Raw genomic sequence first — 24,183 nt, 5'->3', positions numbered from 1 at the left:
TATACATGTATGTATATCCGGATAGATGGTGTATTTACGGGTGGACGATGATCTGTATGTATTTGCGAATACATGGCGACATCTTTATGAATTTACGGGTACATGTTGACTTCTGTATGTACATACGAGTGGACGATGACCCACCTGTTATACCCGAGCATGGAGCACACCACACTCGCATCTTTGTTGTCCCAGTGGTCATCGCAGATTGACCCCCACTCGCCATTGGCGTACACATCCACCCGGCCAGCGGACGCGGTCCCGAGCATGCGCACAAACACGTGCTTGGGGTCTAAGGTCACGTGCGAGGATGGTGATGGTGCTGTAACAGACAACGCGCGGAGACCTGCAGCGATGATGTCAGAGAGCGGGTGAGTATGGTTTTACGCCGCAATGTCACGGCGTGGGACACCAGAAATAGGCTTCACACATTATACTCATCGGGGGGATCGAACCCGGGTCTTCGGCGTGAAGAGCCTACCCTGGTCACCGCACTATAGTCGTGACACTACGGAGACCCTACCCTGGACACCGAACTATAGGCGTGACACTACGGAGACCCTACCCTGGACACCACACTATAGACGTGACACTACGGAGACCCTACCCCGGACACCGCACTATAGACGTGACACTACGGAGACCCTACCCTGGACACCGCACTATAGACGTGACACTACGGAGACGCTACCCTGGACACCACACTATAGACGTGACACTACGGGGACCCTACCCTGGACACCGCACTATAGACGTAACACTACGGAAGCCCTACCCTGGACACCATGTTATAGACGTGACACTACGGAGACCCCACCCTGGACACCACACTATAGACGTGACACTACGGGGACCCTACCCTGGACACCGCACTATAGACGTAACACTACGGAAGCCCTACCCTGGACACCATGTTATAGACGTGACACTACGGAGACCCCACCCTGGACACCGCACTATAGACGTGACACTACAGAGAGCCTACCCTGGACACCGCACTATAGACGTGACACTACGGAAGCCCTACCCTGGACACCATGTTATAGACGTGACACTACGGAGACCCCACCCTGGACACCGCACTATAGACGTGACACTACAGAGAGCCTACCCTGGACACCACACTATAGACGAGACGCTACCGAGACCCTACCCTGGACACCGCACTATAGACGTGACACTACAGAGACCCTACGCTGGACACCATGCTATGCACGTGACACTACGGAGACCCTACCCTGGACAAAACGTTATAGACGTGAAAGTACAGGAGACACTACCCTGGACACCGCACTATAGACGTGACACTACGGAGACCCTACCCTGGACACCGCACTATAGACGTGACACTACGGAGACCCTACCCTGGAGACCGCGCTATAGACGTGACGCTACCGAGACTCTACCCTGGACACCACGCTATAGACGTGACACTACGTAGACCCTACCCTGGACACTGCACTTTAGACGTGACACTACGGAGACCCTACGCTGAACACCATGCTATGGACGTGACACTACAGAGACCCCACCCTGGACACCACACTATAGACGTGACGCTACCGAGACCCTACCCTGGACACCGCACTATGGACGTGACACTACAGAGACCCTACGCTGGACACCATGCTATGCACGTGACACTACGGAGACCCTACCCTGGACAAAACGTTATAGACGTGAAAGTACAGGAGACACTACCCTGGACACCGCACTATACACGTGACACTACGGAGACCCTACCCTGGACACCGCACTATAGACGTGACACTACGGAGACCCTACCCTGGAGACCGCGCTATAGACGTGACGCTACCGAGACTCTACCCTGGACACCACGCTATAGACGTGACACTACGTAGACCCCACCCTGGACACCGCACTTTAGACGTGACATTACGGAGACCCTACCCTGGACACTACGCTATAGACGTGACACTACGGAGACCCTACCCCGGACACCATGTTATAGACGTGACACTACGGAGACCCTACGCTGGACACCATAGTATAGACGTGACACTACGGAGACCCAACCCTAGACACCATGCTATAGACGTGACACTACGGAGACCCTACCCTGGAGACCGCGCTATAGACGAGACGCTACGGAGACTCTACCCTGGACACCACGCTATAGACGTGACACTACGTAGACCCTACCCTGGACACCGCACTTTAGACGTGACACTACGGAGACCCTACGCTGGACGCCATGCTATAGACGTGACACTACGGAGACCCCACCCTGGACACCGCACTTTAGACGTGACACTACGGAGGCCCTACCCTGGACACTACGCTATAGACGTGACACTACGGAGACCCTACCCTGGACACCATGCTATGGACGTGACACTACGGAGACCCCACCCTGGACACCACATTACAGACGTGACACTACGGAGACCCTACCTTGGACACCACGCTATAGACGTGACATTACGGAGACCCTACCCTGGACACTACGCTATAGACGTGACACTACGGAGACCCTACCCTGGACATCCTGTCCGTATTCGTGGATCCTGATATCGGCGAGTTCCCGGAAGCTTGGTGGACCGACAGCCGTTTTGCCGCTACCGTCCTTGTTGACCCGCATCAAGGTTCTGCGTGTGTAGACAGTATAAACAATAGAAAGTAGACAATAGACGGTGTAAACAATAGACAATAGACAGGAGGCGGTATAAACAGTTAGACAATTACATCTGCAAATGAAGGGGCCTCTGCCATCCTTAAGCCGCACATATTCAATCTTCATTTAAACGAACGAAACAGTACATCTAAATTATCATGATATGACATTTTTAATTTTCCTAAGATCTAATATGTTTGTTGTTTATATTATTGCCTTTTATGAGAAACGGAAATACATGTAGTGTTCCAAAATAATTATTCTATAAAAAAAGTATTCTAACGATATAATGGTGACTGTGTTTTTAAATGTACACTTTGTGACACGTTAATAAACAATATCCTATCTAAGAATGACAATAGTCACAATAACCATCTACCCGTGAAGAGCCGGGGTAGAATAGTCTTCAGCGACCAATGCTTGCCGTAAAAGGGGACTAACGGGATCGGGTGGTCAGACTCGCTGACTTCGTTGATGCATGTCATCGTATCCCAATTGCGTGGATCGATGTTCATGATGTCAATCACTGGATTGTGTGGTCCAGACTCGATAATTTACAGACCGCTGTCATAAGGCTGGAGTATTGCTGAGTGCGGCGTTAAACAACAAACAAACAAACAAACACAGGAACACAGGAACACTCGCAGTAGGTGTGATACTTTGATAGTTGGCATGTATTCTGAGATATAGAGGGGCTCTTCTAGCGTTCTCGCATCCATGTAATCTCTATCTTTGCAAACACAGGCTTAAAGTGCAAATACTGCGAACATGCGAGAATCTGAGATGGCCACAGATTTGACCATGGACTCGAGCAAGTCAACGAGCCTGATTACGATGGACTTGCATATGGACAACATGTACAACTGTCAACACATCGTACCACGTCAACGAGCCTGATTACGATGGACCTGCATATGGACAACCTGTACAACTGTCAACACATCGTACCACGTCAACGAGCCTGATTACGATGGACCTGCATGTGGACAACATGTACAACTGTCAACACATCGTACCACGTCAACGAGCCTGATTACGATCGACCTGCATATGGACAACATGTACAACTGTCAACACATCTTACCACGTCAACGAGCCCGATTACGATGGACCTGCATGTGGACAACATGTACAACTGTCAACACATCGTACCACGTCAACGAGCCTGATTACGATGGACCTGCATGTGGACAACATGTACGCCTGTCAACACATCGTACCACGTCAACGAGCCTGATTACGATGGACCTGCATATGGACAACATGTACAACTGTCAACACATCGTACCACGTCAACGAGCCTGATTACGATGGACCTGCATATGGACAACCTGTACAACTGTCAACACATCGTACCACGTCAACGAGCCTGATTACGATGGACCTGCATATGGACAACATGTACAACTGTCAACACATCGTACCACGTCAACGAGCCTGATTACGATGGACCTGCATATGGACAACATGTACAACTGTCAACACATCGTACCACGTCAACGAGCCTGATTACGATGGACCTGCATGTGGACAACATGTACGCCTGTCAACACATCGTACCACGTCAACGAGCCTGATTACGATGGACCTGCATATGGACAAACTGTACAACTGTCAGCACATCGTACCACGTCAACGAGCCTGATTACGATCGACCTGCATATGGACAACCTGTACAACTGTCAACACATCGTACCACGTCAACGAGCCTGATTACGATGGACTTGCATATGGACAACATGTACAACTGTCAACACATCGTACCACGTCAACGAGCCTGATTACGATGGACCTGCATGTGGACAACATGTACAACTGTCAACACATCGTACCACGCCAACGAGCCTGATTACGATGGACCTGCATGTGGACAACATGTACAACTGTCAACACATCGTACCACGTCAACGAGCCTGATTACGATGGACCTGCATATGGACAACATGTACGCCTGTCAACACATCGTACCACGTCAACGAGCCTGATTACGATGGACCTGAATATGGACAACATGTACAACTGTCAACACATCGTACCACGTCAACGAGCCTGATTACGATCGACCTGCATATGGACAACCTGTACAACTGTCAACACATCGTACCACGTCAACGAGCCTGATTACGATGGACCTGCATATGGACAACATGTACAACTGTCAACACATCGTACCACGTCAACGAGCCTGATTACGATCACCTGCATATGGACAACATGTACAACTGTCAACACATCGTACCACGTCAACGAGCCTGATTACGATGGACCTGCATATGGACAACATGTACAACTGTCAACACATCGTACCACGTCAACGAGCCTGATTACGATGGACCTGCATGTGGACAACATGTACGCCTGTCAACACATCGTACCATGTCAACGAGCCTGATTACGATGGACCTGCATATGGACAAACTGTACAACTGTCAACACATCGTACCACGTCAACGAGCCTGATTACGATGGACCTGCATGTGGACAACATGTACAAATGTCAACACATCTTACCACGCCAACGAGCCTGATTACGATGGACCTGCATATGGACAACATGTACGCCTGTCAGCACATCGTACCACGTCAACGAGCCTGATTACGATGGACTTGCATATGGACAACATGTACAACTGTCAACACATCGTACCACGTCAACGAGCCTGATTACGATGGACCTGCATGTGGACAACATGTACAACTGTCAACACATCGTACCACGCCAACGAGCCTGATTACGATGGACCTGCATATGGACAACATGTACAACTGTCAACACATCGTACCACGTCAACGAGCCTGATTACGATGGACCTGCATATGGACAACATGTACAACTGTCAACACATCGTACCACGTCAACGAGCCTGATTACGATGGACCTGCATATGGACAACATGTACAACTGTCAGCACATCGTACGTACTGTTGGTTCCAGTCGGTGTAGTAGAGGTAGTTTTTGAAGACGTCGATGGCGAAGAAGTGGGCACCGGCGTCCTTCATGACGGTGTGTCGGTTGCCACCGTCCATGTCCATCACCTCCAGCAGGTGCGTGCCCCCATCCACGAAGTACAGCTTGTTGTCTGACAAACACGGACATATTACCCTGTTACAGGGGCCGCCCTGACTACATCCTCACGTCTGAACCTACACCTACTACTGGCGGGAGCATTACGCATGATTAAGATCGTGCACAACCTCCAGTATATTAAAAGAGATAACGTGGAAATAGCGTTCTGGGAAGAGTTTTCTCCCTTGCAGGTATTAGTTAACACGAAGAGTTATCTCCCTTACATGGATTAGTTGACACGCTTTCTCGGGATTTAAAAAAATGATTGACTTTCTGTTTTAGAAGCCATACAATAGTATTATCTCTTCTTTGGTCACTATTCTGGAATTAATATAAGAATTTAGTCTTTAATCTGGGAATAATAAACTATTGTTTAGGAATACTGGAGGTTGCCAGTTGTGGACCCTGTAATGTACACTGACCGTTGTAGTCTATCGCCATGCCGTTCGGCCACATGATCCCAGTCGTGATCAGGGTCTGTCTGTCGGTGCCATCATAATTGGAGCGCTCTATCTTTGGAGACTTTCCCCAGTCAGTCCAGTAGATCTGCCTGTGGGAGAGACACGTCACCGTATTGTCATGGGAAAATAGTGCGTAAGGCCCTGTCAATATATTGTCAAACTAAGAATATGAACACTCCATGAAAGAAAGTGGTCAACATTTAATTAACAATTGTTGTATTGGGATTACACCTTCTTGGTAAAATTGAGTCCCGTCCGGGATTCGAACCTTCATTTCGTGGAGTTAGTGGGTTAGATCGCTGACTTTGGGTGCTGGCGATTTGTTGCCTCACTCTGGCAGTATGGGTTAGATCGCTGACTTTGGGTGCTGGCGATTTGTTGCCTCACTCTGGCACTGTGGGTTCGAATCCCAAACGGGACTAAACACGAAAAAGTACTAGAATCTGTACTTTACTCAAAATCACCAAAATAACATTTGTAAGCAAAGATCAGTTCAGGTCACACCCTGTCAATATATTGTCATGAGAGAAATAGTCCGTCAAACCCTGTCAGTATATTGTCATGTGAGAAATAGTCCGTCACACCCTCTCGGTATATTGTCATGAGAGAAATAGTCCGTCACACTCTCTCGGTATATTGTCATGAGATAAATAGTCCGTCAAACCCTGTCAGTATATTGTCATGTGAGAAATAGTCCTTCAAACCCTGTCAATATATCGTTATGAGAGAAATAGTCCGTCACACCCTCTCGGTATATTGTCATGAGAGAAATAGTCCGTCGGACCATGTCTGTATATTGTCATGAGATAAATAGTCCGTCACACCCTGTCAGTATATTGTCATGAGAGAAATAGTCCGTCACACTGTCAATATATTGTCATGTGAAATATAGCCCATAAGGCCCTTTTAGTATAGTGTCATGATCCGGCCATGTTCATGTCGTAGAGAGAAGTTCTGTAATACATTTATCACGTTTATCAATTAGCTGTTTTACTTTAGTATGTTGTCAATAATATCACTCTGTATATTTCAGATACTGCAGTCACTAACAATTTTTTATTGCATTCATTCCAGACATATATAGCAATTACTTAAATGAAGTATGTACAACAATTGTATTTCTCATTTCAGGCTGCATAAGACATTTAAGTAGTTGTTAGTTAAGCATCATTATTAAAGCTCTACTCTTTTGTCAGGTGTTCCTGCATTGTAGGGTAGACAAGTAATCCTTGGTGGTCAATCAGAGTGTAAGCGCGGGTGTTTTCTTGATTGCCTAGTTGTATATCTCCGTGTCCAACTGTTGTTGTCACCCCTGCACCTTTCATTAACTGTTCACTCTGCTCTGGCTGTGAAAAGCGGCTTGAAACCCAACTCACTCACTCACTAACGAGGTAAACTTCTGGGATGTGTTTTCCACCAATGTCAGCTGGTCTGCCGTGATATACATGAAATATTGTTCAAAGCAGAAATCTAACATAGTCCCACTATTATATCCTTGCACATGACTTACACCAGATTACAGCGTTACCATGGATACGTACTTTGAGCGAGGGTCAACAGCGATCTCTCGGGGTTCATCAAGATTAGAGTTGATAACAATTTTGAAGTTGCTGCCGTCGAGGTTAATGGAGCCGATGACGTCATTGCCAGTGTCGGTGTAGAAAAGGATGCGGTTGACAGGGTCAACCTCCAGTTTCTCCAGGTCGGCGTCTACGCAGGGTAAAGTTGACACCTTAGCGACTGTTAAACATGTGTTGTATAACAATCTCCTCTCACCTCTCACACTCCCCTCTTCCCACCCCACATTCCCCTCTCACACCCCACACTCCCCTCTCCCCACCCCACACTCCCCTCTCCCCACCCCACTCTCCCCTCTCCCCACCCTACACTTCCCTTACCCTAATCCACTCCCCCACCTTCATCATCACCTCTCTCCCCACCCCACACTCCCCTCTTCCCACCCCACGCTCTCCTCTCCCCACCCCACACTCCCCTCTCTCCACCCCACACTATCCTCTCCCCACCCCACACTCCCCTCTCCCCACCCTACTCTCTCCTCTCCCCACCCTACACACCCTCTCCACACCCCACACTCTCCCCTCCCCACCCCACACTCCCCCTCTCCCCACCCCACACTCCCCTCTTCCCACCCCACGCTCCCCTCTCCCCACCCCACACTCCCCTCTCCCCACCCTACTCTCTCCTCTCCCCACCCTACACTCTCCTCTCCACACCCGACGCTCCCCTCTCCCCACCCCACACTCCCCTCTCCCCACCCCACACTCTCCTCTCCCCACCCCACACTCCCCTCTCCCCACCCTACTCTCTCCTCTCCCCACCCTACACTCTCCTCTCCACACCCGACGCTCCCCTCTCCCCACCCCACACTCCCCTCTCCCCACCCCACACTCTCCTCTCCCCACCCCACACTCCCCTCTCCCCACCCCACACTCTCCTCTCCCCACCCCACACTCCCCTCTCCCCACCCTACTCTCTCCTCTCCCCACCCTACACTCTCCTCTCCACACCCGACGCTCCCCTCTCCCCACCCCACACTCCCCTCTCCCCACCCCACACTCTCCTCTCCCCATCCCACACTCCCCTCTCCCCACCCCACACTCTCCTCTCCCCACCCCACACTCCCCTCTCCCCACCCCACACTCTTCTCTCCCCACCCTACACACCCTCTCCCCAGCCCACACTCCCCTCTCCACACCCTATACTCCCCTCTTCCCACCCCACGCTCTCCTCTACACACCCTACGCTCCCCTCTCCCCACCCCACGCTCCCCTCTCCCCACCCTACGCTCCCCTCTCCCCACCCCACACTCCCCTCTTCCCACCCCACGCTCCCCTCTTCCCACCCTACACTCCCCTCTTACCACCCCACACTCCCCTCTCCCCACCCTACACTTTCCTTACCCTAATCCACTCCCCCACCTCCATCATCACCTCTCTCCACACCACACTCTTCTCTCCCTACCCCACGCTCCACTCCCCCACATCCATCTTCCCCTTTCTCCACCCCACGCTCCCTTCTCCCCACCCCATTCTTCATGATTCTCTCCCCACCCCATACTCCCTTCTCCCCAACCTACGCTCTTCACCCCTCATACCCCAGTCTTCCCTCTCCCTAACCCACGCTCCTCTCCCCCAAATCCATCTTCCCCTTTCTTCACCCCACGCTCCCTTCTCCCCACCCCACTCTCCCCATTCTCCACCCCACGCTCCCTTCTCCCCACCCCACTCTCCCCATTCTCCACCCCACGCTCCCTTCTCCCCACCCCCACTCTCCACCCCACGCTCCCTTCTCCCCACCCCACTCTCCCCATTCTCCACCCCACGCTCCCTTCTCCCCACCCCACTCTCCCCACTCTCCACCCCACGCTCCCTTCTCCCAACCCCACTCTCCCCACTCTCCACCCCACGCTCCCTTCTCCCCACCCCACTCTCCCCATTCTCCACCCCACGCTCCCTTCTCCCCACCCCGCTCTCCCCACTCTCCACCCCACGCTCCCTTCTCCCCACCCCACTCTCCCCATTCTCCACCCCACGCTCCCTTCTCCCTACCCCACTCTCCCCATTCTCCACCCCACGCTCCCTTCTCCCTACCCCACTCTCCCCATTCTCCACCCCACGCTCCCTTCTCCCCACCCCGCTCTCCCCACTCTCCACCCCACGCTCCCTTCTCCCCACCCCACTCTCCCCATTCTCCACCCCACGCTCCCTTCTCCCTACCCCACTCTCCCCATTCTCCACCCCACGCTCCCTTCTCCCCACCCCACTCTCCCCATTCTCCACCCCATGACTTACTAGTGGATAACTGCTTCAACTCTCTGATGTCTGTTCCGTCAAAGTGTACACTGACCAATTGGTCGAGTCGCGGCTCCACAAAGTAGATCCGACCTTCAACTGAGTCGTAGTCGAAGGAGCCGACGGCGTAGTTTTTGTTGACTGGGATGTCCACGAAGCTGCCGGTCAGGAGATTCATGCGGGTCACTTTTCCTCCACGGCCCGTGTCCGCCAGAAATATGACGTCATCTTCCTTTGAAACTGGCGACAGTTGTGTCTGTGTTACTTGTGTTACTTGTGTTACGCTCGTGTATGGAGAACGTACTTATACATGCACGATGCAACTCTCAGATGATGCAACTCTCAGATGATGCAACTCTCAGATGATGCAACTCTCAGATGATGCAACTCTCAAACGATGGAACTCTTACAAGATACAATGAATCTACTACCATCAAAAGATGCAACTTTCAAACGATGTAACTCTCGAATGAGGCAACTCCTAAATGATGTCAAATCAAATTGAAATACGAACACCCAAATACCATACAGAGGTAGAACCTGTGTTCCGGTGTCCACTGTGGTGACTCACCAGACGTACAGACCACCCGGTGTCCACTGTGGTGACTCACGAGACGTACAGACCACCCGGTGTCCACTGTGGTGACACACCAGACGTACACAACACCCGATGTCCACTGTGGCGACTCACCTGACGTACACTACACCCGGTGTCCACTGTGGCGACTCACCTGACGTACATAACACCCGGTGTCCACTGTGGCGACTCACCTGACGTACATAACACCCGGTGTCCACTGTGGCGACTCACCTGACGTACATAACACCCGAACGTCCTCTGTTGGGGACTCACCTGACGTACACAACACCCCAGCGTCCTCTGCGTGAGAGCAGTCAGTGATACCCCAGCTACTTTCCTGACACTGTGCGATGCTTGTTTCATTGCCCGTACACGCAACGTCTTCCAGCCAAATGCGTCCGCTGCTGAAGTAGCCGAATCTCGCCTGTCCCACGGCGCCGGCCCCCACACTTCATCAAACACAAGAGATATATCCTTAGATAGTGATTCGTACTCCTGACACAATACACCAAATACATCGTGGGGATACAATATTATTGAAGACTCAGACTAAACTGACCCAATACACGATATACGTTGTGGTGAATACAATAGAATAGAAGACTCACTCGGAGTATCCCAGCATCTTGCAGATGACGCCAGCATCAGTGTCGGTCCAGTTGTCGTCGCAGATGGTGCCCCAGGCGTTGTTGAAGTACAACAGCACGGTGCCCTCGTAGGCGTTCGGGCCTCCCAGCAGCTGCACGTACACCTCGCTCTTGGCGGAGACACCGGTCGTTGATCCTCAATACAGGATTGAGGACATTAGAGTTTGGAAAGTTGTCTTACCCTCAGTTTCAAATGCAGATAATCAAACTTGGTGTATATACTTGAGACATATTACTTACTATTCAGACAAATATTTGCTACTTCTTAAAAAGTGTCCTTCCGACAGTCTGTCTGTCTGTCTGTATGTCTGCCTGTTGTCTTACCTCCTACACACAAGCCCTTAGCACACAGGTTCCCGCTACAGCACTGGGAACACAAGGTCACTGCTCGCTTGGCCCTCGTTCCGGGCACGGTCCGCACGTTCCGCTTCCGTCCAATGACTGCACCCGAGCCAGCAGAGAGCAGAGAGCAGACCTGCCAAGTACATGCATAAACACATGCAGTGAACACCGATAATGAGTGAGTGAGGGAATTGCGGCGCCTTAGACGACTGGGCCACCCGTGCCCCATGATGAGAGAGAGACAGACAGACAGAGAGAGAGAGAGAGAAAGTGAGATAGAGAGTAAGACAAAGAGGGGGAGAGTAAGACACAGAGAGTGACACAGAGAGATAAAGAAACTGACCTTGGTCTTCTGACAACCGAAAGTGAAACTTGTGCTCAGCACATTGTCCAGAGTCTTCTCCATGTAGCACTCCTACAACACACGACAGAGATACGTAACACCCCTACAACACACAACAGAGACACGTAACACCCCTACAACACACAACAGAGTCACGTAACACCCCTACAACACACAACAGAGACACGTAACACTCCTACAACACACAACAGAGACACGTAACTCTCCCACAACACACAACAGAGACACGTAACACTCCTACAACACACAACAGAGACACGTAACTCTCCCACAACACACAACAGAGACACGTAACACTCCTACAACACACGACAGAGAAACGTAACACCCCTACAACAAACAACAGAGACACGTAACACTCCTACAACAAACAACAGAGACACGTAACACTCCTACAACACACAACAGAGGCACGTAACACCCCTACAACACACAACAGAGACACGTAACACCCCTACAACACACAACAGAGACACGTAACACTCCTACAACAAACAACAGAGACACGTAACACTCCTACAACAAACAACAGAGACACGTAACACTCCTACAACACACAACAGAGACACGTAACACCCCTACAACACACAACAGAGACACGTAACACCCCTACAACAAACAACAGAGACACGTAACACTCCTACAACAAACAACAGAGACACGTAACACTCCTACAACAAACAACAGAGGCACGTAACACCCCTACAACACACAACAGAGACACGTAACACTCCTACAACACACAACAGAGACACGTAACACCCCTACAACAAACAACAGAGACACGTAACACCCCTACAACACACAACAGAGACACGTAACACTCCTACAACACACAACAGAGACACGTAACACCCCTACAACAAACAACAGAGACACGTAACACTCCTACAACAAACAACAGAGACACGTAACACTCCTACAACACACAACAGAGACACGTAACACCCCTACAACACACAACAGAGACACGTAACACTCCTACAACACACAACAGAGACACGTAACACTCCTACAACACACAACAGAGACACGTAACACCCCTACAACAGACAACAGAGAAACGTAATACTCCTACAACACACAACAGAGACACGTAGCACTCCTACAACACACAACAGAGACACGTAACACTCCTACAACAGACAACAGAGTCACGTAACACCCCTACAACACACAACAGAGACACGTAACACTCCTACAACAGACAACAGAGACACGTAACACCCCTACAACACACAACAGAGACACGTGACACCCCTACAACACACAACAGAGACACGTAACACCCCTACAACACACAACAGAGACACGTAACACTCCTACAACACACAACAGAGACACGTAACACTCCTACAACACACGACAGAGACACGTAACACCCCTACAACAAACAACAGAGACACGTAACACTCCTACAACAAACAACAGAGACACGTAACACTCCTACAACACACAACAGAGGCACGTAACACCCCTACAACTCACAACAGAGACACGTAACACCCCTACAACAAACAACAGAGACACGTAACACCCCTACAACACACAACAGAGACACTTAACACCCCTACAACAAACAACAGAGACACGTAACACTCCTACAACACACAACAGAGACACGTAACACTCCTACAACACACAACAGAGACACGTAACACCCCTACAACACACAACAGAGACACGTAACACCCCTACAACAGACAACAGAGACACGTAACACTCCTACAACACACAACAGAGACACGTAACACTCCCACAACACACAACAGAGACACGTAACACCCCTACAACACACAACAGAGACACGTAACACTCCTACAACAAACAACAGAGACACGTAACACCCCTACAACAAACAACAGAGACACGTAACACTCCTACAACACACAACAGAGACACGTAAAACTCCTACAACAGACAACAGAGACACGTAACACCCCTACAACACACAACAGAGACACGTAACACTCCTTCAACACACAACAGAGACACGTACACTCCTACAACACACAACAGAGACACGTAACACCCCTACAACACACAACAGAGTCACGTAACACCCCTACAACACACAACAGAGACACGTAACACTCTTTCAACACACAACAGAGACACGTACACTCCTACAACACACAACAGAGACACGTAACACCCCTACAACACACAACAGAGACACGTAACACTCCTACAACAAACAACAGAGACACGTAACACCCCTACAACACACAACAGAGACACGTAACACCCCTACAACACACAACAGAGACACGTAACACTCCTACAACAAACAACAGAGACACGTAACACTCCTACAACACACAACAGAGACACGTAGCACTCCTACAACACACAACAGAGACACGTAACACTCCTACAACAGACAACAGAGTCACGTAACACCCCTACAACACACAACAGAGACACGTAACACTCCTACAACAGACAACAGAGACACGTAACACCCCTACAACACACAACAGAGACACGTAACACTCCTACAACACACAACAGAGACACGTAACACCCCTACAACACACAACAGAGACACGTAACACTCCTACAACAGACAACAGAGACACGTAACACCCCTACAACACACAACAGAGACACGTAACACCCCTACAACACACGACAGAGACACGTAATACTCCTACAACACACAACAGAGACACGTAGCACTCCTACAACACACAACAGAGACACGTAACACTCCTACAACAGACAACAGAGACACGTAACACCCCTACAACACACGACAGATATATGTAACACCCCTACAACACACAACAGAGACACGTAACACCCCTACAACAGACAATTGTCGTTTGAAATTGTCATTACAAGAGCATTCGTGAGATTTGGCTATGAACAGAAAATCCCATGATCTTCTCCTCCTCCGCTCCCCATTCACACCACACCACACCACACACGCCACGCCACGCCACGCCACGCCACGCCACGCCACGCCACGCCAAACCACACCACGCCACGCCACGCCACACCACACCACGCCACGCCACGCCACGCCACGCCACGCCACACATATTACCTCATCAGCATCACAGTTGATCTGGTCGGTGCAGGCGTCGAGACTGGCAACATTGCTGCACTTATGGCACACTGGACCACCGTCACCTGCAGAACAAGTTGCATTAGAAGATAATCCTAATCCTAACCCTAACCCTAACTCTAACCCTAACACCTTCAGCACAAGTAGCATTGGAAGGTAACCCTAACCCTAACCCTAACCCTAACACCGGCAGCACAAGTAGCAGTAGAAGATAACCGTCATCCACATCCTCATCCCTCACCCTTATCCTCTCCCCTAATCTCACCAATCTCACCCCGTCCCCCCCCCCCCCCCCCCCCCCCTCACCCCCTCACCCAGTTCCAGTCAAGCTCGGCTGTATCATATCTTATAAACCTCCAGTGACGTCATCCTATTTTTCTACAGTCGGGTTAAATCTCATTAACCGGGATATTATAATATCCCTGGGATTTTAATAATACAACTTCCGTTTTAATGTAACATAATAATGTTTCTCGCTTGAAATATATTTTGCATTTGAGCACAATGTAATGAAATGTAAAATCAAATGACAAATGTATTCTTTATATTCCCTAGGGTCCAAAACGCAACCTTCGTATCTTTTGCCAAGTGAGTGTACCACGAGACTACAGACACGGTGACACATCAGAATGCTTTAAAGAATGTCTTCAAGTACCGTACGCCAGCAGCAGATATTTTACGCCCGTTTCCTAAGGTTCATGGGAACTATGTTTGAAACAGAAAAATGTTCATAAATGTTGTTTTAAGTTTTCGGTTAAGAAGTTAGATAAAGCAATTTCCCTCGGGTTGTTATGATATTTAAAACACTAATCCCGCGGACACAGGTTTTAAATCTTATAAAAGCCGTGACAGGCTTTATCCTACACATGCAACCAGGGTAGACGTCCTGCTTGGTCGTCCCAGTCATCGGATGCAGACAACCACATGCATCACCAACACGGAGGTACGGTGGAAGCAGTCCTTACGTGTGCAGCTCTTGCATATTTGTTTTGGTATTTGTTGTTATCATTTCCTCTGTTTGATTTGAGAGAGCGAAATATAGCCATCGTACTCTTTATATACTGATAGGAACAAATAAGGGAACAATGAAAACTAAAGGGAAATATGCTCTACTGTCGGTACATTTGATAGCGCGCATACAAATTCAACGCATGTCAGAATCAAATGTTTAGATGTGTTTGTGAGCATTGTTTCCAACGCGTATTGGGTAGACAAGGCTGATACCATATTATTTTACTGTGTCTAAAACTAAGTGTTCTCATGTTCACTTCCATCAGTAAAGGGGTGGAAGGTGGGCCCAGTCCTCTAAGGCGCCGCAATTCGCTGAGCAGAGTTGCGTCCCTTGGGCACGCCAAAAACCTATGATTCTGGGTTCGAATCCTGGTTCACCCCGATTATGTTTTTGGGTTTGTCAGCACCATACCCGCGCTCGTGGGTTTTACCGAAGTGGTAAACGTCTAAGACCTGCATCACTTCGAGCTTTCCTCCCACATTAAGCTGACACGCCGTGATATAACTGGAATACTGTTAAAAGCGGCGTTAAACCCAACTCACTCACTCCAACAGTATATATATGCATGACGGAAGGTATGCATGCGTGACGGAAGGTATGCATGCGTGACGGAAGGTATGTATGCATGATAGAAGGTATGCATGCGTATCTTACGTTATCACATTCTATTCACGAGGTGTAGGCAATCGTACTAGTACGTGTTGCAGCAATACTGCAGTCAGATTTTACAGTTCTTTTATCAATTTAGTTGCATAAAAATAACAATGACCATATTTTTTTAATATTAATATTAATATTATTTTTTTCTACATATCATACAGATCATACAATTCATACAGATAATACATATCAAAAGAAAAAAATATAATCCGTTTTTAATATTTCCAAAGGGAACACATTTCACATATTCTTTGATTTCTTGGCATGTCCACGTTTCTATTGTTAGACGATATGAACCATATTATAATCTTGCCACACGAAACGTATTTATACTGACAGAACCAATATCGCCATATGCCAACAATGAGGTTCAACATATAGAGTATGAAACAGAGGGGGTCAGAGACTACACAGTGTACATGTGTACAGAGAGAGTCAGTGAGGGTATCTTACAGTGTACATGTGTACAGAGAGAGTCAGTGAGGGTATCTTACAGTTTACATGTGTACAGAGAGAGTCAGTGAGGGTATCTTACAGTTTACATGTGTACAGAGAGAGTCAGTGAGGGTATCTTACAGTGTACATGTGTACAGAGAGAGTCAGTGAGGGTATCTTACAGTTTACATGTGTACAGAGAGAGTCAGTGAGGGTATCTTACAGTTTACATGTGTACAGAGAGAGTCAGTGAGGGTATCTTACAGTTTACATGTGTACAGAGAGAGTCAGTGAGGGTATCTTACAGTTTACATGTGTACAGAGAGAGTCAGTGAGGGTATCTTACAGTTTACATGTGTACAGAGAGAGACAGTGAGGGTATCTTACAGTTTACATGTGTACAGAGAGAGACAGTGAGGGTATCTTACAGTTTACATGTGTACAGAGAGAGTCAGTGAGGGTATATTACAGTTTACATGTTACAGTGAGAGTGAGTGAGGGTATCTTACAGTTTACACGTTACAGTGAGAGTGTGTAAGGGTATCTTACCGTTTACAGCTACAACGGCTATAAAGGCAGCAGCAACTGAAAAAGATGGACATGGGTGTACAGTAAGGATTTGAATGAAAGGACAGCAAAATCTCGTTTATGGTGACCACCAAGAGTCACCTGGTTAACCGTTCCTTGCTTTGCTGTACTATATCGCCACCCAAACCAACACCAGCCCAAGAAACGTCAGGCAAGTGTAGTGTCCACATTAAGGAGGATAAAGTATGTTGACACACGTAGAATGCTTACTGGTTAAGTGGATCATGGTGTTGCTCCTATACTGGGCAAGTCTCTTAGTCCTGCAGATTTATACCACCTGATAAAAGACTAAATGAAGGATTATCTTGTATTTTTAAGTTTTATATCACGAAAAGGGTTGGGTACAAAGCAACAGATCCTCCAGCGACGGTGCTGGGAACATGAACATCCCGCTGGTAGAGGTTACAGTCAGAGAAAGGGTTAGATCAACAGAAATAGACAAACAGACGTGGGCTACTAAGCAGCGAATATAGGCTTCCATATTTGTCGTGAAAATTGAATCCAAACACGGATGTAACACCTTGTGTATATACATTTATATCAAAGCCGGACACTGCTGTAACACCTTGTGTATATACATTTATATCAAAGCCGGACACCTATGTAACACCTTGTGTATATACATTCATATCAAGGCAGACACTGATGTAACACCTTGTGTATATACATACATATCAAGGCAGATACTGATGTAACACCTTGTGTATATACATTTATATCAAGGCAGACACTTATGTAACACCTTGTGTATATACATACATATCAAGGCAGACACTGATGTAACACCTTGTGTATATACATTCATATCAAGGCAGACACTGATGTAACACCTTGTGTATATGCATTTATATCAAGGCAGACACTGATGTAACACCTTGTGTATATACATTCATATCAAGGCAGACACTGATGTAACACCTTGTGTATATACATTTATATCAAGGCAGACACTGATGTAACACCTTGTGTATATACATTTATATCAAGGCAGACACTGATGTAACACCTTGTGTATATACATACATATCAAGGCAGACACTGATGTAACACCTTGTGTATATACATACATATCAAGGCAGACACTGATGTAACACCTTGTGTATATACATTCATATCAAGGCAGACACTGATGTAACACCTTGTGTATAAACATTCATATCAAGGCAGACACTGATGTAACACCTTGTGTATATACATACATATCAAGGCAGACACTGATGTAACACCTTGTGTACATACATTCATATCAAGGCAGACACTGATCAAACCATTTGTATATAAATCGCCAGAGAATAATCTGTCCCGATTATCCGACGAAACAGATTCCACAGGTGTTAAATGCAAAATAGCGGTGAAAATTATATGTATGAATCTCTGAAAATAAGTCAATACACTGAAAGCCATACACTGATCACTTGTACTGAAATCTGATTATAATGTAGCGTCTCATTATGTAGATAGATACTATATTCTGTACCCTGGAACATTTCTGAAAAAAAATTGTCGTTTCTTCCTGGTCGTTCTGTTATCACCAGATGGAGACATGCGAATTCTGGAACTTAATACATCTGTCAGAGAGACAGTAGCTGCAGTCGAGGCGCCCTGCAATTTGCTCTTAGATAAGATCCAAACTGTGCACAGGTGCGCGTTGCCCAGGACATGCAGATAACCTGCCCGCGTGTGCCTCAGGGTACAGTGGCGTGGGCTTTCATTTTTTGTTTGTTTGTTGGCTTTATGTATTATACATTGCAACTGCATAACAGTTTGTAAATTTGTAAATAATCGAGTCTGGACCAGACAATCCTGTGATTGAAATCATGGGCTCCAGACCAACAGATCCCGTCTTACCACCAGCACAAGCGTCTGAAGACCATTCCTGTCTCACGTCCACATCACATTCTGTATGTTCGATGTGTGGTGACCATTCCTGTCTCACGTCCACATCACATTCTGTATGTTCGATCTGTGGTGACCATTCCTGTCTCACGTTTGCATCACATTCTGTATAATCGATGTGTGGTGACCATTCCTGTCTCACGTCCACATCACATTCTGTATGATCGATGTGTGGTGACCATCCCTGTCTCACGTCCACATCACATTCTGTATGATCGATGTGTGGTGACCATTCCTGTCTCAAGTCCACATCACATTCTGTATGATCGATCTGTGGTGACCATTCCTGTCTCACGTCCACATCACATTCTGTATGATCGATGTGTGGTGACCATTCCTGTCTCACGTCCACATCACATTCTGTATAATCGATGTGTGGTGACCATTCCTGTCTCAAGTCCACATCACATTCTGTATGATCGATGTGTGGTGACCATCCCTGTCTCACGTCCACATCACATTCTGTATGATCGATGTGTGGTGACCATTCCTGTCTCAAGTCCACATCACATTCTGTATGATCGATCTGTGGTGACCATTCCTGTCTCACGTCCACATCACATTCTGTATGATCGATGTGTGGTGACCATTCCTGTCTCACGTCCACATCACATTCTGTATAATCGATGTGTGGTGACCATTCCTGTCTCACGTTTGCATCACATTCTGTATGATCGATGTGTGGTGACCATCCCTGTCTCACGTCCACATCACATTCTGTATGATCGATGTGTGGTGACCATTCCTGTCTCAAGTCCACATCACATTCTGTATGATCGATCTGTGGTGACCATTCCTGTCTCACGTCCACATCACATTCTGTATGATCGATGTGTGGTGACCATTCCTGTCTCACGTCCACATCACATTCTGTATGATCGATGTGTGGTGACCATTCCTGTCTCACGTTTGCATCACATTCTGTATGATCGATGTGTGGTGACCATTCCTGTCTCACGTTCACATCACATTCTGTATGATCGATGTGTGGCGACCATTCCTGTCTCACGTCCACATCACATTCTGGATGATCGATGTGTGGTGACCATTCATGTCTCACGTTTGCATCACATTCTGTATGTTCGATGTGTGGTGACCATTCCTGTCTCACGTTCACATCACATTCTGTATGTTCGATCTGTGGTGACCATCCCTGTCTCACGTCCACATCACATTCTGTATGTTCGATCTGTGGTGACCATTCCTGTCTCACGTCCACATCACATTCTGTATGATCGATGTGTGGTGACCATTCCTGTCTCACGTTCACATCACATTCTGTATGATCGATGTGTGGTGACCATTCCTGTCTCACGTCCACATCACATTCTGTATGATCGATGTGTGGTGACCATTCATGTCTCACGTTTGCATCACATTCTGTATGTTCGATGTGTGGTGACCATTCCTGTCTCACGTTCGCATCACATTCTGTATGTTCGATCTGTGGTGACCATCCCTGTCTCACGTTCGCATCACATTCTGTATGTTCGATGTGTGGTGACTATTCCTGTCTCACGGTGGCATCACATCATACCCGTGACGTCAACAGCTTGACTGTTTACATCGGTGTAATCGGAATTATATTTAGCCTTTATGGTGTTGATTGAATCTATATGTTATCATTGATATATTCCACTCTGAATTTTGATACAACGTTTCAGTTTTTGCCGTGTTGGTTGTCCTAATATAGGTCTTACTACATGATATACTACCTGACGTACTAAACTACTACAGAATGTACCACAGAACCTACTACAGATCGGCTATCGGACTTACTAAAGCACCTACAACAGGGCTTACTACATAATCTGGGTACACGGTTGGCAAAGTCTTCTAAGGCCCCGCAATTCGCTATTCGTTGCGTCCCTTGGGTACTCCAGAAACCTATGATTGTGGGTTCGAATCCCGTTTCGCCCCGATTATGTTTCTAGGTTTGTCAGCTACATACCCGTGCTCGTGGGTTTCACCGAAGTGGTAAACGTATGTTCCCCTCCCTCATGAAGCTGACACGCCGTTATATAACGAGAATAGTGTTAAAAGCGGCGTTAAACCCAACTCACTCACTCACTCACTCACTCACTCACTACATAATCTACTACAGGGAAAATTGTGGGATCCCTACAGTATCTGTTACAGGATCTACTACAGGATTACTACAGGTCCTACTACGGGATCAACTGTAGGATCAACGATAGGACCTTCTAAAGGATCTTCTACAGGACCTTCTGTAGGATCAACCATAGGACCTACTAAAGGATCTTCTACAGGATCTACTTCATGTTCCAGCTCAGGACCTATTAAGTTCATTTTCCAAATCTTTCCTAACTAAATCTCACAGGTTGTCATACAACCTACTATTACAGTTGTTAACTAGGATACATCCGGTCTTACACTGGATCTCTCACAGGATTCACAAACTTTTATTCTATAGGGTCTACCACAGGAATCTTTACCTCAGGAAACTATAGGACCAACCACAGGAAACTATAGGATCAACAACAGGAAACTATAGGATCAACAACAGGAATCTTTACCTCAGGAAACTATATGATCAACCTCAGGAATCTTTACCTCAGGAAACTACAGGAACTACCACAGGAATCTTTACTCCAGGAAACTATATGATCAACCTCAGGAATCTTTACTCCAGGAAACTATATGATCAACCTCAGGAATCTTTACCTCAGGAAACTATAGGATCAACCACAGGAATCTTCACTCCAGGAAACTATATGATCAACCTCAGGAATCTTTACCACAGTAAGCTATAGGGTCTACCACATGAATTTTTACCACAGGACAATTTACCTCAGGAAACTATAGGATCAGCCACAGGGTCTATTTCACTGTGAATCACAGGGTATACTACAGGGTGCTTCACAAGGAGTATGGCAGGTATACTACGATACATATTTATCACGATATTTTCCACATCCATCACAGGAACTACCCCCATCCTGTATCGCATAATGTCACACAGGAGAGAGAGGCGGAGGGAGAGTCTAGTGGTTAAAACGTTCGCTCGTCACGCCGAAGACATGGGTACAATGTGTAAAGCCTATTTCTGGTGTCCCCGCCGTGATATTGCTGGATTATTGCTAAAAGCGGCTTAAAACCATACTCACTCAGTCACTCACACACACAGGATAGAACACTACATCAGACACAGGGGCTACCTTGACTGCAACATCTCTTTGTTGACAACGACCGCCTTCGTGGTCTAGTGGTAGAGCGTCCGCCCGGAGAACGGAAGGTCCGGGGTCCCCGGCCGTGTCATACCAAAAGACGTTAAAAGATGGTACTTGTTGTTACCCTGTCTGGCGCTCGGCATTAAGGGGCGAAAACAAGGACTGGCCGGCTCGGAGTCAGTATACTGTGTCTGAGTGGGGTATTCATGTGAAACTGCGACATGGTATCTCATTGGGCTAGCACTATAAATCGGCATCAGTCCGGACTAGTACAATCAGCCACACACACGCGTGCATGCACTTCGCTATATAAGTGCAATGATCTTGGACGCGACGTTAAACCCAATTTCATCTCATCTCACCTTTGTTGACGACAGAAGTGGGGTGTCATTTTTCTTTTCTTTTTCTTATTTTTCTTGCTTTCTTTTTACTTCCTTGCTTTTTGGAGGGTAGTCTATTACAATGCCTTGGTCGTGCCTACATCCTATGATAATGGGTTCAAATTCCAGATTCGGTCAAATGAAGATTATGCTTGCGTTCATGGGTTTCTAAGACCTGCACCACGTATAGCCTCCTCCAGCATTAAGCTGACATGTCGCTTAATAACTGCAACTCCCTCACTCATACATCAGCCGATTGAAGCCAACAGGTGCAGGGGGTTCCATGTACGATTCCAACACCATTGTTTGATGAAGGAGTGTCACACATGCAATGTATACCTGATCGTATCTTTAAAGGTTCACGCCTTTTGTTACAACTTGTGGCATACATACGTGTCACATCTCATTAACGTATCAAGCAGGTCAAGATCAATAAGTAATAAAGGTAGGTTTTTGTTTTAATAACATTCACAAGCACTAATATACTATGTCGGTGACAGATGACATTGCCCTGGCCTATACCTAGTCACGAGTCAAGTAGACACTATATATCTTTTCCAACTCATTCCAGCGCCGCAAGACTTGACACTTGGAAACTTAGACAGGTAAGCTATAGACGGACTTTCAGGACATCTGTCTTAGACGTACAGCCGGGTGATGGGGACGACAATTCTAGGGAGGCAAACGGTCAGTTTAGATAGATGAGGTTGACTGAGAGTTTAGGCAGGTGATGTAGACGACCAGTTTAGGGAGGCAGACGGTCAGTAGAGACAGATGGAGTAGAAGGACATTTTAGGCAGGTGATGTAGACGACCATTCTAGGGAGGCAGACGGTCAGTAGAGACAGATGGAGTAGATGGAGAGTTTAGGCAGGTGTTGTAGATGACCATTCTAGGGAGGCAGACAGAGAGTTTAGACAGATGAAGTAGATGGACAGTTTAGACAGATGGAGTAGATGGAGAGTTTAGGCAGGTGGTGTAGATGACAATTCTAGGGATGCAGACAGAGAGTTCAGACAGATGGAGTAGATGGAGAGTTTA

General features: G+C 47.5%; 1 protein-coding gene across 1 annotated transcript in view; it reads right to left on the bottom strand.

Moving 5' to 3' along the window:
* Positions 1–17,926, bottom strand: part of LOC139459945 (low-density lipoprotein receptor-related protein 4-like) — a 30,170-nt gene extending 12,244 nt beyond the window's left edge. The window contains exons 1-13 of the mRNA XM_071241680.1: positions 17,887–17,926; positions 17,638–17,673; positions 14,961–15,046; positions 11,888–11,959; positions 11,527–11,677; positions 11,164–11,338; positions 10,829–11,004; positions 9,976–10,215; positions 7,705–7,873; positions 6,125–6,252; positions 5,559–5,715; positions 2,500–2,609; positions 145–322 (exon numbers count right to left, since the gene is read on the bottom strand). Of these exons, the coding sequence (XP_071097781.1) occupies positions 145–322; positions 2,500–2,609; positions 5,559–5,715; positions 6,125–6,252; positions 7,705–7,873; positions 9,976–10,215; positions 10,829–11,004; positions 11,164–11,338; positions 11,527–11,677; positions 11,888–11,959; positions 14,961–15,046; positions 17,638–17,673; positions 17,887–17,902 (1,694 nt within the window). The 5' untranslated portion in view covers positions 17,903–17,926. The remainder of the gene's footprint in view (positions 1–144; positions 323–2,499; positions 2,610–5,558; positions 5,716–6,124; positions 6,253–7,704; positions 7,874–9,975; positions 10,216–10,828; positions 11,005–11,163; positions 11,339–11,526; positions 11,678–11,887; positions 11,960–14,960; positions 15,047–17,637; positions 17,674–17,886) is intronic.
* Between the last annotated feature and the right edge of the window lie 6,257 nt (positions 17,927–24,183).

The sequence above is a fragment of the Haliotis cracherodii genome, unplaced genomic scaffold, assembly GCF_022045235.1.
Source record: "Haliotis cracherodii isolate W230 unplaced genomic scaffold, xgHalCrac1.p SCAF_13, whole genome shotgun sequence".
NCBI lineage: Eukaryota > Metazoa > Mollusca > Gastropoda > Lepetellida > Haliotidae > Haliotis > Haliotis cracherodii.
Note: the sequence above shows the minus strand (reverse complement) of the source record. Positions and strands in the feature narration are given on the sequence as shown.